Source organism: Scomber scombrus, chromosome 15 (genome assembly GCF_963691925.1).
Source record: "Scomber scombrus chromosome 15, fScoSco1.1, whole genome shotgun sequence".
NCBI lineage: Eukaryota > Metazoa > Chordata > Actinopteri > Scombriformes > Scombridae > Scomber > Scomber scombrus.
The window spans coordinates 15,364,120-15,379,760 of NC_084984.1; the positions used below are offsets into that span (position 1 = coordinate 15,364,120).

General features: G+C 40.6%; 1 protein-coding gene across 1 annotated transcript in view; it reads left to right on the forward strand.

Moving 5' to 3' along the window:
• LOC133995204 (calcium/calmodulin-dependent protein kinase type II subunit beta) overlaps positions 1-15,641 on the forward strand; it is a 136,624-nt gene that overhangs the window by 56,802 nt on the left and 64,181 nt on the right. Inside the window, 3 exon segments of the mRNA XM_062434535.1 lie at positions 6,097-6,165; positions 7,930-7,974; positions 8,684-8,732. Coding sequence (XP_062290519.1) covers positions 6,097-6,165; positions 7,930-7,974; positions 8,684-8,732 — 163 coding nt within the window.

A 15,641-nucleotide genomic window follows, 5' to 3' on the forward strand; every position in this document is an offset into this window, starting at 1 on the left:
TCCGCAACCCCTCCCCCATCTGATTCAGTCCATCGGTCTTAAGTGCCAACTCGTGAGTCAACTGTGAAAATGTGTGGTCAGCCCTAGTTTAATGTTTTGGCATGCTTGGCTAATGAGCACTAAATGCAATTCAGCTGAGGCTTGTCATTAGTTTGCAGATATATGATCATAAACTAAAGTGTTGGACAAATGATGAAAAATTGAGAGGTTGCAGGATTAACCAAGTTATTCCAATTTGCCTTCGGGGACATCAGGAAAAAGCCATCCAATAGATGTTGAGAAATTTCAGTCTGATCCAAAATATTTCAACCTGCTGATGATGCAACATCACCAAAGTCATTAAGATTGACCATCTGGGAACCATGAATGTGTACAATCCATCAGGTAGATTTAGATATAGTTAAGAGGTTGATTGAAAAACTTTGTGACCTGTTCAATGTAACACTTCCTGAGATATTTCAGTCTGGACTAAAGTGGTAGACCGACCAATTGGACCAATTTTGCCTCGCTGTTAGCATGGTGTGCCCCCATCTTACTAAATTTACTCATACTTGTACCTATTTTTCAAAATATAAAGTATGAAGTTTTTTCCTGGCAGATGTATTATTTGTTGCTCAGATATCAGACAGGAAACTGCCAATATGAAACTGTATCAGAGGAAAAAAACAACTATTCAATGAAGGAAGGGAGGAAGAAGGAAAGAAAGGATGGAGGAAGGAAGGAGGGAAGGAGGAAGGAAAGGAGGGAAGAAGGAAGGAAGGAAGACGGAAGGAAATAGGGAGGGTGGAAGACGGAAGGAAACGAGGGAGGAAGAAGGAAAGAAAGGAGGAAGGAAGGGAGGAAGAAGGAAGGAAAGGAGGGAGGAAGGAAAGGAGGGAGGGAGGAAGAAGGAAGGAAAGGAGGGAGGAAGGAAGACGGAAGGAAGGAAGGGAGGAAGAAAGAAGGAAAGGAAGAAGGAAGGGAAGAAGAAGGAAAGAAAGGAGGAAGGGAGGAAGAAGGAAGGAAGGACAGGGGAAGGGAGAAAGGTAGGGGGAGGAAAGAAAGAGAGAAGGAAGGAGGGAGGAAAGAAAGAAAGAAAGGAAGGGAGGAAGGGGGATGGAGGAATGAAAGAAGGAAGGGAATAAAGAGAGGAAGGAAAGAAAGAGAGAAGGAGGGAGGGAGGAAGGACATACGGAAGGAAGGAAGGAAGGGAGGAAAGAAGGAACAGTCAAAACAGACGAGGTCAATTTGACCCGGGAGGACGACACGAAGCTTAAAGTGACTGCTGAGGAAAAGAGAAATTAACTTGTGATTAGGTTGTTTCCCGGTCCAAACACAAACAGTTGCTGTTACAAAGCGGGAGGGTTCAGTGAATGACTGTAATTCTCTATTTGTTATCCCAAAAATAAAAGCCCACTGCTCAAGAGGCCAGAAAATACATTCTCTCCTTTGACGGGCAAATGATAATTTTGCATCTTAAACTAAAAGGCCTTTACCACAGCATTGTCACTTCATAAAACATAATTATTTTTTAACAACACATCGAAATACACTCAGACATTAAGGGCAAAAGATGACACAGGTAGCCTAATAAGAACACCTAACCATAAATAATGGCAGTGTGTCAAACAATAATAATGTTTACTACCTGACAAAATAGACTTTTTTGAAGTCTTTTGATAAATTCAGCATCATGTTTCACTCAGTCGAACTCTGACTTGATAAATCAGCAGTTAATATCTATGAGTTGTAAGAAATCATAAATTAGGAGTAGATGTTTATGGGCTCATAAGCTTGGTTTGGTTAAATTTAGCAATATGTTAACAAAGGTTTTCCTTCGACAGCAGGTAACAGTTGATGACTTTATTCACCTTGTCGTCAGTCATTTAAAAATGTAAATTATTTTTATTTTTTATTTATCCTTTATTTAACCAGGCGAAGTCCCATTGAGATATTAAAATCTCTTTTACAAAGGAGCCCTGGGGCAACAAATAGACAAGTTACACAGAAACATTGATGACAAGACTGATAAGAACAAAAATAACATGGAAGAAAGACATGATGACAAGACAGGCCAACAGAAAAACAGCAACACAATCCAACACAACAAAACAAAACAGATTTACATATAATACATGTAAAAGAAATTTAAAAATGAGGGGGGTCATTAAAAACATGTGCAGTGTTCAGATTTGGATTGTGTAAGTAATTGTTTAAAATGTCCAAGTGGGATAAAAACAGAAAGCTTCAAAACTTTTTGGAGCAGATTCCAACACCAAGGACCAGCATAGCTAAAAGCAGTCTTACCAAATTCGGGAATATTTAATAAATTAACTCATCAAACAGATTTTTTCTGTTCTTCTGATAAATTCGATATCATGCTTCATACAGAAGAATTAAATATAATATTCATAAGTATCTTTAAATTGGTGTGAAATCCCATTAAATCAATGGACAATCCCCTAAAAATCACAGCAAATACCCTCAAAGGGGAGATATTTTATGCTTTAAAATGTGCCCTTTGATTTGGGTGACACTAATAGGCACCCTTAATTCCAGTGTAATGTCACCTCAGTGTTTCTACCGTGCCCATTAGAGCTGTGGATAAAGGTTCAATCAAGAAGGTCAGATAGATACATTAGCAACATTTTAAATTGGCAATTAAAATGTGAACGTTGTGTTTCAGCTTGTACCTCTGCCCCCAAGTGGCATAAATTATTAGTGAATGCATCTATCAAGCAAAATAATGCCAAATGTTAAGTGGTTCTGCAGGTTGGGAACTACCTTGGGATTTTTTAATAGTTTGTCTGACAAAACAATAAATTTAATTTGATTTAGATGCCGACTTGTGCTCTGGGAAAACGACAATAATCGTTAATAACTACTTTGATTAAAATTTATAGACTAAAGTAGCTGATTAATTGAAAAAATGGCACCAAATTAACATTGACACAGCAGGACACAATGACCATAAACTCAAGGTGCATGGAGAAGGGGTCAAAACTCAAGCAACACCTGCAGTTTATGAAGAAAAACGTATTGTGAGACCAGCTTGTGACATTCATTAGAGATGACCCTGATTGTCCAAAGTCAGACTTTTGTGGTTTATTTTTAAATGCTAAAGCTCAAAGTCTCCACATTTGTTTCTGAACTACATGATGGGCTGAGTCATTACATTACAGTAGTAACATTTAACTTTCCTTTTAGCAGGAATCAGAAGAGCTCTTTAAACAGGTTATTAGCTTCATACCTGAGTGTGAATGATGAGTGGCAGAGATGAGCACACTCGTCATCCATGTTGAAAACAAAAACCCTTGACTATTGGCTTTAGTTTTACTCTATTGCCTCTTTGTTGTTTGTTGATTTATTACTTTTTATGGCTATATTGAGCTGCTGGAAACCTGAATTTCCCATTGGGATCTATCTATCTATCTATCTATCTATCTATCTATCTATCTATCTATCTATCTATCTATCTATCTATCTATCTATCAGATAGTAGAATATAAACCCAGTAGAGCTCTGAGATCTACTGGCTCAGGTCAGATAGTGGAGCCCAGAGTTCAGACTAAACATGGTGAAGCAGCTTTTAGCTGTTATGCTGCACACAACTGGAACAAACTACCAGCAGAACTGAAATCAGCCCCAACTGTGAATATTTTTAAATCCAGGTTAAAAACACTTCTCTTCTCCTGTGCTTATGATTGAGCTCTTTCAAAGCACTTTAAATTTTAATCTTTCATTTGCACTCTATGTCCTTTTAATGATTTTAAAGCAAATCATTATTTTATGCTGCAATCTTATTTTTAATGCTCTATTATAGTATTTTATTTCTCTCTCTTTCTATGTTTCTGTACTTTGTTTTTATTATTAGTGTGTGTGTGTGTGTGTGTGTGTGTGTGTGTGTGTGTGTGTGTGTGTGTGTGTGTGTGTGTGTGTGTGTGTGTGTGTGTGTGTGTGTGTGTGTGGGGGGGGGGGGGGGTGTATGTATGTGTTTACTATGATTGGGTTTTATTTTTATTTCTCAAATCCATGTTTTTTTCAATTTTTTCTGTTAAATGTTTGTTTTGTGTAAAGCACATTGAGTTGCCACTGTGTATGAAATGCGCTATATAAATAAAACTGCCTTGCCTATCTATCTATCTATCTATCTATCTATCTATCTATCTATCTATCTATCTATCTATCTATCTATCTATCTATCTATCTATTTATCTATCTATCTATCTATCTATCTATCTATCTAGAATCCAATTAAAATTTCTACATGTGGACTGGACATATTAAATATAATGCAAATATGATTCTACATATTGTACTGAAGTTATTTCTCCCTCCGACTCTTTTCCCATTTTCGCTCTCTAACGGCCAGATTTCTGTTTCTATCTTCTTTTCCCTTCAGTCCAACACATTTTGCACCTTGCAGAGAAAAATAATGAGCCAAAAAATTGGAGTTAATTCGTTTAAAAGCATGAAACCGCTGTGTCCTGCCTGCATTTGTGTGTTTGTGCATGCTGTCACAGAGGAGTTGTTGGTTACGTCTATGTGAGTCCTTATACAACAGGGTGTCTGTATATTTGGCATGATGTGTGTGTGTGTGTGTGTGTGTGTGTGTGTGTGTGTGTGTGTGTGTGTGTGTGTGTGTGTGTGTGTGTGTGTGTGTGTGTGTGTGTGTGTGTGTGTGTGTGTGTGGGGGGGGGGGGGGGGTGTATGTATGTGTTTACTATGATTGGGTTTTATTTTTATTTCTCAAATCCATGTTTTTTTCAATTTTTTCTGTTAAATGTTTGTTTTGTGTAAAGCACATTGAGTTGCCACTGTGTATGAAATGCGCTATATAAATAAAACTGCCTTGCCTATCTATCTATCTATCTATCTATCTATCTATCTATCTATCTATCTATCTATCTATCTATCTATCTATCTATCTATCTATTTATCTATCTATCTATCTATCTATCTATCTAGAATCCAATTAAAATTTCTACATGTGGACTGGACATATTAAATATAATGCAAATATGATTCTACATATTGTACTGAAGTTATTTCTCCCTCCGACTCTTTTCCCATTTTCGCTCTCTAACGGCCAGATTTCTGTTTCTATCTTCTTTTCCCTTCAGTCCAACACATTTTGCACCTTGCAGAGAAAAATAATGAGCCAAAAAATTGGAGTTAATTCGTTTAAAAGCATGAAACCGCTGTGTCCTGCCTGCATTTGTGTGTTTGTGCATGCTGTCACAGAGGAGTTGTTGGTTACGTCTATGTGAGTCCTTATACAACAGGGTGTCTGTATATTTGGCATGATGTGTGTGTGTGTGTGTGTGTGTGTGTGTGTGTGTGTGTGTGTGTGTGTGTGTGTGTGTGTGTGTGTGTGTGTGTGTGTGTGTGTGTGTGTGTGTGTGTGTGTGTGTGTGTGTGTGTGTGTGTGTGTGTGTGTGTGTGTGTGTGTGTGTGTGTGTGTGAATGGCCTGTTTAGCCCTGCGGTCCTTTCATAAGTGTCTCAGTCTCTTTTTTTTTTAACCTGATCTTCCTCTGCTTTTAAACGAGGCAGTTGAATGTTGCCTAATCTGGGGAGGGGATACGTTAAGAGATGTCTGTTAGAGGAGCACATGTACTTTGACGAAATGGATGTTTCTGTACGTCTGACAGATGTTGCAGAGGTACACAGCTGTCATTGGTTTTAATTTGCCATCTGCCAAACAGCCTTCAAGCCAGTGGAAGCAAATGAAAACGAAAAAAAAAAAGAAGCTTAGACCAGCTCTGACTGACATTGATTTATATTTTACATTATATATTTTATTTTTATTTTTATAAATTAACTTCTCTATATAATTAGAGATACTGAAGTCAAAACCTTTTTTGGATCCCTTCTGTGTCTGGTTTTTGACTGACTGCTCTCCGGCACTTAAACTCTGGAAACTGTATGACTGCACTCTGATCACTCTGCCCACGATTTCCATCTCTGGAGCAAATCTGCTTCCATCTGCTATTTTTACACTGCTTTTTTTGGAGGAGGAGGGAGAGGACACACCAACTTTACAACCACCAGACGGCACCTCTCATCATCGCCATCGTTGCACTAATTTAGCACTTTTTTTTTTTTTTTCTGTACAGCCACAGACAAACAGCACGAGAAACAGCATAGTGACCAGTCCCAAAGGCAACAACTCCTCTGCTGCGCTGGTATGCAGCTCTGTGTCCGTCCGTCTGTGTCCGTTACACTGTTTGTTTCTGAATGCAGTGTGTGTATGAAACAGAAAGAGAGAGAAAGGAGGTTCAGACAATGGATGGATCATAGTGATACTGTATGTTCCTGTGAGCTTTGTGGATTTATATTAAACGTGTATATGAATATTTTAGAGCCACTCTGTGCAGAATCTGACATGGAGACACTGTGAATCAAAACCTATGCCATCACAGTAGAGAGGTAAGATCAGATAAGATATTCCTTTATTAGTCCCACAGTTATTGCAGATAGATAATCAGTACAGAAACAATAAAAAAAACAAAACAATAGTAGTAAAAGATATGGTAATAAAACGGTAACATTATGTACAAGCTGAAGTCATGATCTCACATCATGTCTAACCTCAGTTTCACTATCTTCTGTAATCAATGAAATCTCTCATTGCTCATCATTTGTCTTTATGGGAAAATTAAGTGTGTTCCTGCATATTCTAACCCATATCAGCTTCCAGTACCAGCATCTGCTATTAGAAGACAAAATGTTCATGATTTTATTATTATTAATAACCTTTATTTTACCTAGAAAGACCATTGAGGAGGAATCCTTATTTACAATGGTGTGGAGAAACAACGGCAACAACACAACACGCAAAACAATATTAGGTAAAATAAAAGGAAATAAAACAAATGAATAAATACAATACATTTTAACACAGTTAACAATAATTACTTTAAAAAATACTTGCGTCTTTGTAAATCTGTTTTGTCAATATCTATAAAATTTGTCAAAAACTTCTACAGCATTCACTCCTCTCTGTTCTGCTGTTATTACAGAACATAGACTGTAAAAGCATATTGATGTAGCCACTGTGATTTGTGGACCGCTGTTTTGAAGCCTCAAGTATAGCTATTTGACCGTCGCCATCTTGGATTTTTGGAGCCAGACGTGACCATATTTGGACAAGAGGATGTAGCTGACTAGTGTGATAATGGCAATACTAATGCTAGAGAAAAACAGGACTACTTACAGTTAATTTTCAGAAACTGACAACTCAAACACACTGTGATATAAGATAAGAGAAGATATTCCTTTATTATTATTAGTAGTAGTAGTAATAGCAGTAGCTGCACTTATACTCTGTGAATCTAAAATTGCCCACACTTACTTTAACTTTGCTTTATGAATCAAACATATCAAAACAGAACAAAAAAGCATTGTCTAAAACTTACAGTAAAGCAACAAGTAAAAATACAATATTATATGGTAGTTTTCTAAAAAATAAAAAATTACTATACTTGTCGAAACATACAGAGTGAACAGTTCTGTTACAAGTCATTTTAATGGGATTTTTAAAAAAGGTTTTCTTAACTTGTGGTACAGAATCTGGGACTTCTGGTGTCACTTTGGCTCATTTAATTTTTTTTAAAATGATGCTATTATCATGTCAAAAAAATCTACACAGAGTGGCTTTAAATATACAACAGCAAAGAGAGAGAGAGACAGAGAGAAAGAGATTGCATTTATGAGAATCTTCTGTTTGAAATCCATATGTATGCTCTGTACTTGAATATACGATGTTTGATACACTGATTCTAGATCTGCAGCGAGCATTAATGGTTCAATATGGGGAATCTTAAAAACCATTTACTCTTCAAAATCAAACTCTCATTTTATCATAAAACATTCCCTCTTTATCTCCATTTATTTCTCCACCCACTTTCTTTCTTTTCTTCTTTCTCTCTACTCCATTCTTCCTCCAGGAGCCTCAGACTACTGTTATCCATAATCCAATAGATGGGATCAAGGTACATCCTCCTCTCCTCTCCTGTCCCCCTCTTCCTCCTCTTCTTCCATCTCTTTAATTTCTTGTCCTCTTATTCTTCATTTGTCATTCACTCCGTTTCTCTACCTGTGTGGGTTAAGCAGGACGTTTTATTTTGCAGTATTTCGTTGTTGGTGTTGAATATGTCGCCGTACTTTATCTCTGTGTGCATCTGTTTTTTATATTTATGCATGAGAGAGAAAGAGAGCGAGAGAGAGAGATGTATTTTCAGTCTTATACTGCCACTCTGTGTTCAGATAGATGAATGCTCAGTGATCCTCGGCTGCCGGCTGAGCAGTCCAATGTATGTCAGCCCATAATGCCATCAGATTAACCCTCATCCCACTGTTCAGATTGTGTGTGTGTGTAACAGTGGCTAAACGTTATGTGCTGTGCAGTCGTGTGTGTGTGTGTGTGTCCGTCAACACTGAAAGAGCTCAATATGTAGACGGGATTGTTTCAGTGTGCCGCTGAGTCACATGAACAGCTGCTGTCTTCTGTATTTTTGGCAAAATCGTGGCGTTAAAATAAGAGATGTGAGTGGATTCGATGGCAGAAATGTGTCTGTGCATGCATTTGTGTGCGTGTGTTGTGTGGGCGCACACTCAAGTGCAAGCATGTCTCAGTGTGTGTGTGTGTGTGTGTGTGTGTGTTTTCATTTTCAGGTTAATATTTTTGTGTTTTGTTTGCAGGGGTCATCTGACAGCAGCAACACCACTATTGAGGATGAAGATGTGAAAGGTGGGATTTACACACACACAAACACACACACAGACACACACACACATACACAGACACTCATACACAGACACGCACGCGCACACACACACACACAGGCACATAGACACGCACACACACACAGACAGACACACAGAGACACACACACACACACACAGGCACATACACACGCACACACACAGACAGACACGCACACACACACACACAGGCACATACACACGCACACACAGAGAGACAGACACACACACACACAGACACGCACAGACATACACAGACAGACACACACAGACATACACACACAGACATACACGCACAGACACACACAAACACACACACACGCATGCACGCACGCATACACAGACAGACACACATACACACATGGACACACCCACGCACACTCAGACACACTCACACAGGCAGACACACTCACACAGGCAGACACACACATACACAGACAGACAGAAAGACAGACAGACAGAAAGACAGACAGACACACACGAATAGATTTGCTTAAGACGCTTTTGGAGTATTTACACAGACTTACATTAATTTCCTGGAGACTTAGCCTAACGCTAACCTTTACCATTAAATTATGGTGCATTCCAGTTCATCTCGGAAGTCGGAATTTCCGAGTTCCCAGTCGGAAATTTCAACTGGAACGCCTCCTGAATGTCAGACGAGCCCCATCAGCCCCAACCTCAAAATCCAGGATGTTAACCCTGTGCATCAACAGTGTGAAAGTTGTAGTCATATCCTGTTGCTACACTGTGTCAAAATGTGTTTTTATAAACTGGTATTGTCATCAGCGGCAAACCTGGCTACAACTGTTTTTTCTGACTTTAAACAGCTGTACCTCTTAATACATTTCATGATGTCTTGTGCATATTCTGGCTGCAAATACTCTAAACGCTGGCTAAGATTGACTAGCCAACTTGAATTGAGTATGCGAGCAGATACTGGTTCTGGGGGTTCGGGTCCATCCTCCCCCCCCATCAAGCTCGCTACTCAATGCATTTACTACCAGAAACACCGGGCTTTCAGACCCTCGCTCAAAGTAGGGTTTAAGCAAATTAATGTGACACAACCTTATTTTCTGTCTACGCTCTGGGGTGCTAACAACATAGTTGCATTCACCCACACGCTTGACCACAGTATAGGGGCCACAAAATTTCAGCCGCAGCTTTGGCTGATTCATAGGCAACAGTACCAGCACTTTCTCACCTTCCGCAAGTACTGCTTTCTTGTCATATTGTTGTTTAATTTTGCTCTTTGCCGCCTGCAAATTCTGCCTTGCCACTGTACAAGCTGACTGCAGTCTATCTTTAAATGTGGCTACATACTGCAGTGTGTCATTTTGCATGGTTGACTGGAGTAACCTTTCCTTCATCATTTTGAGTGGTCCTCGGACCTCATGTCCATACACCAACTCAAATGGGCTAAAACCAGTAGACTCATTAGTAGCATCCCTAACGGCAAACAACAGGAAAGGCATAGCCATGTCCCAATCCTCAGGGCACTCCATGCAATAAGCTTTTATCATGGTCTTGAGTGTTTGATGATACCGTTCTATTGCACCCTGAGACTGTGGATGATAAGCAGATGACATCACCTGCTTAATGCCTAACTGGCACACAACTTCCTGAAACAGGTTTGACGTAAAATTGGTTCCTCTATTATGCTGAATTTCTCTCGGTAATTCTACCCTAGAGAAAAACTGCAACAGGGCTTCCACGACTGGCCTGGTTTTGATGCTACGTAATGGCACCACCTCCGGAAATCAGGTACCCACATCCATGATAGTAAAGAGGTACTCGTTCCCCTTCTTGGATCTAGGGAGGGGGCCGACACAATCAACCATAACCCTGGAAAAAGGCTCCTCCATGACAGGAGGGGGACACAATGGTGCAACTGGAACAATTTGATTGGGTTTGCCCACTAGCTGACATGTATGGCAGGATCTACAGTAATTCATTACATCCTTACGTACCTCTGGCCAATGAAAATGGCACATGACACTATCTTGCGTCTTCCGGACACCAAGATGGCCAGCCCAAGCAATCTCATGAGCCAGTCGCCTCTCCTGAAGCTACTAAGTAACACCACCTGTGAAAGCACTGTCCAGTGTTCATCACCCGGGGGCGGCGTGGCAGTTGCCACTTTCGCATTAAAACATCATGATGTAAATAATACCCTGTGGCTACCTCCTGGCTCTCTACTAATGACATAGCTGTCTTTCTAAGGGCTAGAAGGAGGGTTCCCAACACTGTGCTTTTATCAGAGCTTCTCGAGTAAACTGACCGCCTTCCTCCATTCCTGCCAGCTGGGCCAAAAATGAGTCAGCCAGGTCAACCGTTTGCTCCTCTACCTGAGCATTTAACAACTCCTGAGACTGTAACCCAGATGTGGTTAAAACGCAGGCTGTAAAAACTTCAGGGTGCTCATTCTCCAGAGCTACAGTTTGTGGGGCCTCACATGGTTGTTCCTGCACACTAGGGGTAATATTTTCACTCCTCACTACCTCTGTCAGACCGTCTTCAGGGTCACTTGGGCGCACCCTAGAGCCTGCCAGGTCATTACCTAAAAGGAGAGCAATACCTTTTACCGGGAGAGTGTCTATAACTCCCACCTCTGCTACCTTACTCACTAGATTAGTTTTCACCCACAATCGTTGTTTAGGAGCAGGGACATAGCGATCACCAACCCCCTCGACCACAACCGACACCCCAGTGGCAGTTGACGGTGGTAAATCTAACAACCCCTTTAGAAGTAGTGAATGAGCTGCTCCAGAATCCCTAAGCACCTTCACTGGCACCTCATGGCCATCCTCTGACACTGCAACTGTACCTTCAGACACAAAACCCTGGTAATCTTTCAAAAACTACAGGCTACAGGTTTACTGGCCTCCTTATACTGCAACTTCCTGCAAACAGACTTGGTATGGCCAGGCTTTTTACAATAAAAACAGTAAAGTTCGAGGGGATCGCTCGACTCTTTTGAACTCAGGAGGGGGAGAGGTGCACTCAAACCTAGCCTGTACCCTCTGGGGTCAGTCAAAAAACCTCTTCGAACCAGAAATATTTTTTCCTGCCGCACCAGAATCTCGTTCAGCATCTCTATCCTGTCTGACAAACCTTCCTCTATCAGGTATGCAATGGTGAGTTACCTCATACTGATCGGCTAAGGTTGCTGCCTTTCTAAGATCATATTCATCCCGCTCATTAAGATACATTTCTATGGGCCGGGGCACACCCTTTTTAAACTGTTCCATTAGCACTAAGGCACAGGCACCTTCAAAAGTGGTAGTCCCAGTAGAGACCAGCCACCTGCCAAACACCAACTCCAATCTCTTTGCCAACTCCAGAAAAGATTCATCAGGTTTGCGTTTTAGGGACCGGAACTGCTTGTGGTACGCTTCTGGGACTAGCTCATATTCTGCTAGCACATTTTTCTTTACCACATCGTAGTCTTTACATTGTGTTGCATCTAAAGCAGCATATGCTTCCTGAGCTTTCCCTTCCAAACTCCCCTGAATGAGCAGTGTCCACTTTTCTCGTGGCCATTTAATCTCCTCAGCAATCCTCTCAAAAGCTTCAAAGAAAACACGCACTTCGGTCACATTGAACTTGGGTATCAATCTCAGACAGCTTGTTGGATCAAAAGGGCGTTCTGGGGCATGACCGATAGCAGGGTTCTGAGACCGTACTCTGTCTCTTTCTAGTGCCAGGCGGGCTTGCTCAATTTTATGCTCTTCCTCTTTTAATTTAATTCGGAGCCTCTCTTTCTCAAGCTCAATTCTCTCCATTTCCACCTTCATATTTGCCTCTTCTTGCCTAAGCCTGGCTGCCTCTGCCTTCTCTGGATCAGGAAGATTGAGACGATCCCCAATTAGCTGCACAGCCTCACCTACTTTAACTCTAGCTCCAGTGGCTATCTCATAATGGTGGGTTATAGCGATCAAATGCTCCTTCTTCAACCTGAAGAGCTCACTATGGCTAGTAAGCCTACTGAAATAGTTTTCCACATCAAAAGTGTCCATTTTACAAAATGTTAAAATACAACAATGGAAACACACACAGGATCAGTTAAATAGCAAACCCTGTCCACTAGCAATATTGTCACAATGAGCAACATAAATACACTGGGCAAACACTACGACCGTCCTTTAAGGAATCACTCTCAATGTTGTCTACTGTAGCACAACAACGGAAGAACAAACATGTAGCCAATCAAATTAACTGCTACACGGCAAGCCGAGCAACCAACTTCCATTCAAATGACGTCATCCGTCACATAACCATAGCAACGCAGTACAACAAACAGGAGCACCATGCTATCGCGGTAAACAAAAAGCAGTCTCCACTGTTCAGTCACCAAAACGCTAGCCTGTACTTGTATTACTCCGATGGTTAATTAAGCTACTAACTAAAGCAAATAAACACTGCACCACTTTTCTCCACAATACTACAGCTCTTAATATGTTGAAATAATTGTACCATGGGTATTGGTGACAGACCTGCCTTGGTGATTAGATATTCCCCTGGGCTGTCACTATTTAGTCACACAAGCAGAATGTTAACTCGAGTTATTGTTACAGGTGGAAACCGTAGTTTCCTACTTCCAGGCCGACACGTAGTCAACCCCACCTGAACCCCGACTATACTTCTGCTTATGAGTAACTAGCTCACTGCTCGGCTAAGAAGGCACGCTAACAACGTTAGCTTCCTTATAGCCTACCTACACTGTCTGTTCAAATCCCGGACACGAGCCCCCAATTGTTAGAACTACTTACTTAACAAGCCCTACCCCAGACTTATCACTCCCTAAGAGTTACAGAAAAGAATGAAAGATTGGCAAGTCAGAGCTGATGTCACCCTGGTGGCGAATACCTGGCAGCTATGCTTACGGTTACTGCAGCTGTGTGACGTTCCAGATCCTCCCGTAAGGACGTCTCCCCTCAGTGGTCCGAAGAGCCCCAGCGCAGCTCCATTGAGCTGCCAGCCCAACCGTGGTGGTAAGTATCGTTCAGTTTGATTTGTGTAGTCGTGAAAAGAGAGAGAGAGAGATATGGATGGTCGCCGACTCCCTGCTGATTCCTACACGGTCTGGCGTCTTCTCTCCTCAGGTGCCATGCTCTCTGTGTTCTGCTGCCGATCAGCTGTGACCCCTTATCAATCAGTCACTCCTGTCAAACAAATGGGCAGGGCGTGACCTATCACACCAGACAACCAATAATGTGCATAGCTGCCAACTCTCAGGTTTCCCACCCAGCTCTGCTCAACCAATAAACCAAAAGGAAAAAGAGAAACCCTAAACCTATCCGTAACAACTGGAACAACTCAAACTCTGGTGTGACGTCATTAACTGGAACGCAGCATGAACCACTTACCTAAAAATCAATTTTCCCAACTGGGGACACATCTTTTAACCCCAATCAACTCGTCTTAAGTCTGGTTCATGTCCCTGAATGTGACCTAAATCATACACACACACACACACACACACACACACACACACACACACACACACACACACACACACACACACACACACACATACACACACACACACACACACACACACTAACACACAGACACACACATAATCAAAAGCAGTGGTGAAAGTAAGATTTTACATACATTTCTCAATATATCCAGTCTACATCAGATACACTTCAGACCCACAATCCTAATTTTAAAGCTAAACGAGACAAACAAAACAAAATAACAACAATAACACAAATGTACTCTGCATAAGAAACAAACACATTCAACTTTAACATCTTCATATCTGGTCAACGGAAATAAAGTTACAACAACAACATAGATTATCAATGCTTTATTTATGTCTTAAATTGTTTTTAATTGTCTTAAATGTTCTTACGGCTCACGGAGCGCTATCTAAATTTCATTATATTGTTGTCTGACCCTCAATATAATAACAATAAAGCTACTAACTAACTAAATGAATATAAACACACACAAACTCATCCTTCTCTCATGCTTTATAACTTTAAGTCAAAGTGCTCAAACTATCATTTGGGAGTATTTTTGTAAATCTTGTCCAGAAAGTAACAAGTCTATTAAACATTACTGAACTAGATATAACTTATAAGGTCTTCATAAAGTATCTCTTATTATGGGATATAAATGATAATCTCAGTTACATACATGTTAATAACATAAACATTTACTGGTACTTTGACCTGAAGTGACCTCTCTGCTGAGCTCTGGTCCCGATTGGCTCCAAACTGGTTGTGATGTCACAAATCATTACTGTTAGGTCGACGCCTTAAACTGGGATTTAAAGTGAGCACAGACAAACTTTCCCTTTCAGTAGAGTAATGTATAAAATCAAAAGGTAGAATACATTTTTTGAGTGGAAAGGGACATTTACACTGTGGTGTTGTCTTTATCCCTCAAATTTGACCCTTTTTTTTTTTTTTTTTTTTTTTTACATTTTAGAGCTTTAAAAACACCATATACACATTTCTTATAGCTGGATTTTTAGGGCCCGAGCACTGACAAGTCAGTGAGGGACCTATTGCTTTTGCCAGGATTCTTATTATTAGGGCCCGAGCACTGACAAGTCAGTGAGGGACCTATTGTAATTGCTGGAATTATTATTATTAGGGCCCGAGCACTGACAAGTCAGTGAGGGACCTATTGCTATTGCCAAGATTCTTATTATTATTTTTCACGCTCTTTGTCCGCCACTTTGAGCGCATTTTTGGTGGCCTGAACATACATGAAAACTCATGAAATTCTGCACACACGTCGCAGCTGGTAAAAATTTATTTAATTTAACGTGATTGGACGCAAGCGTGGTAAGGGGACTCGCTAGCGCCCCCTAACGTCGGGTCATGTGACCACAAATCTTCTCGGATCTGCATGAAATCTACATATGTCATAGGTC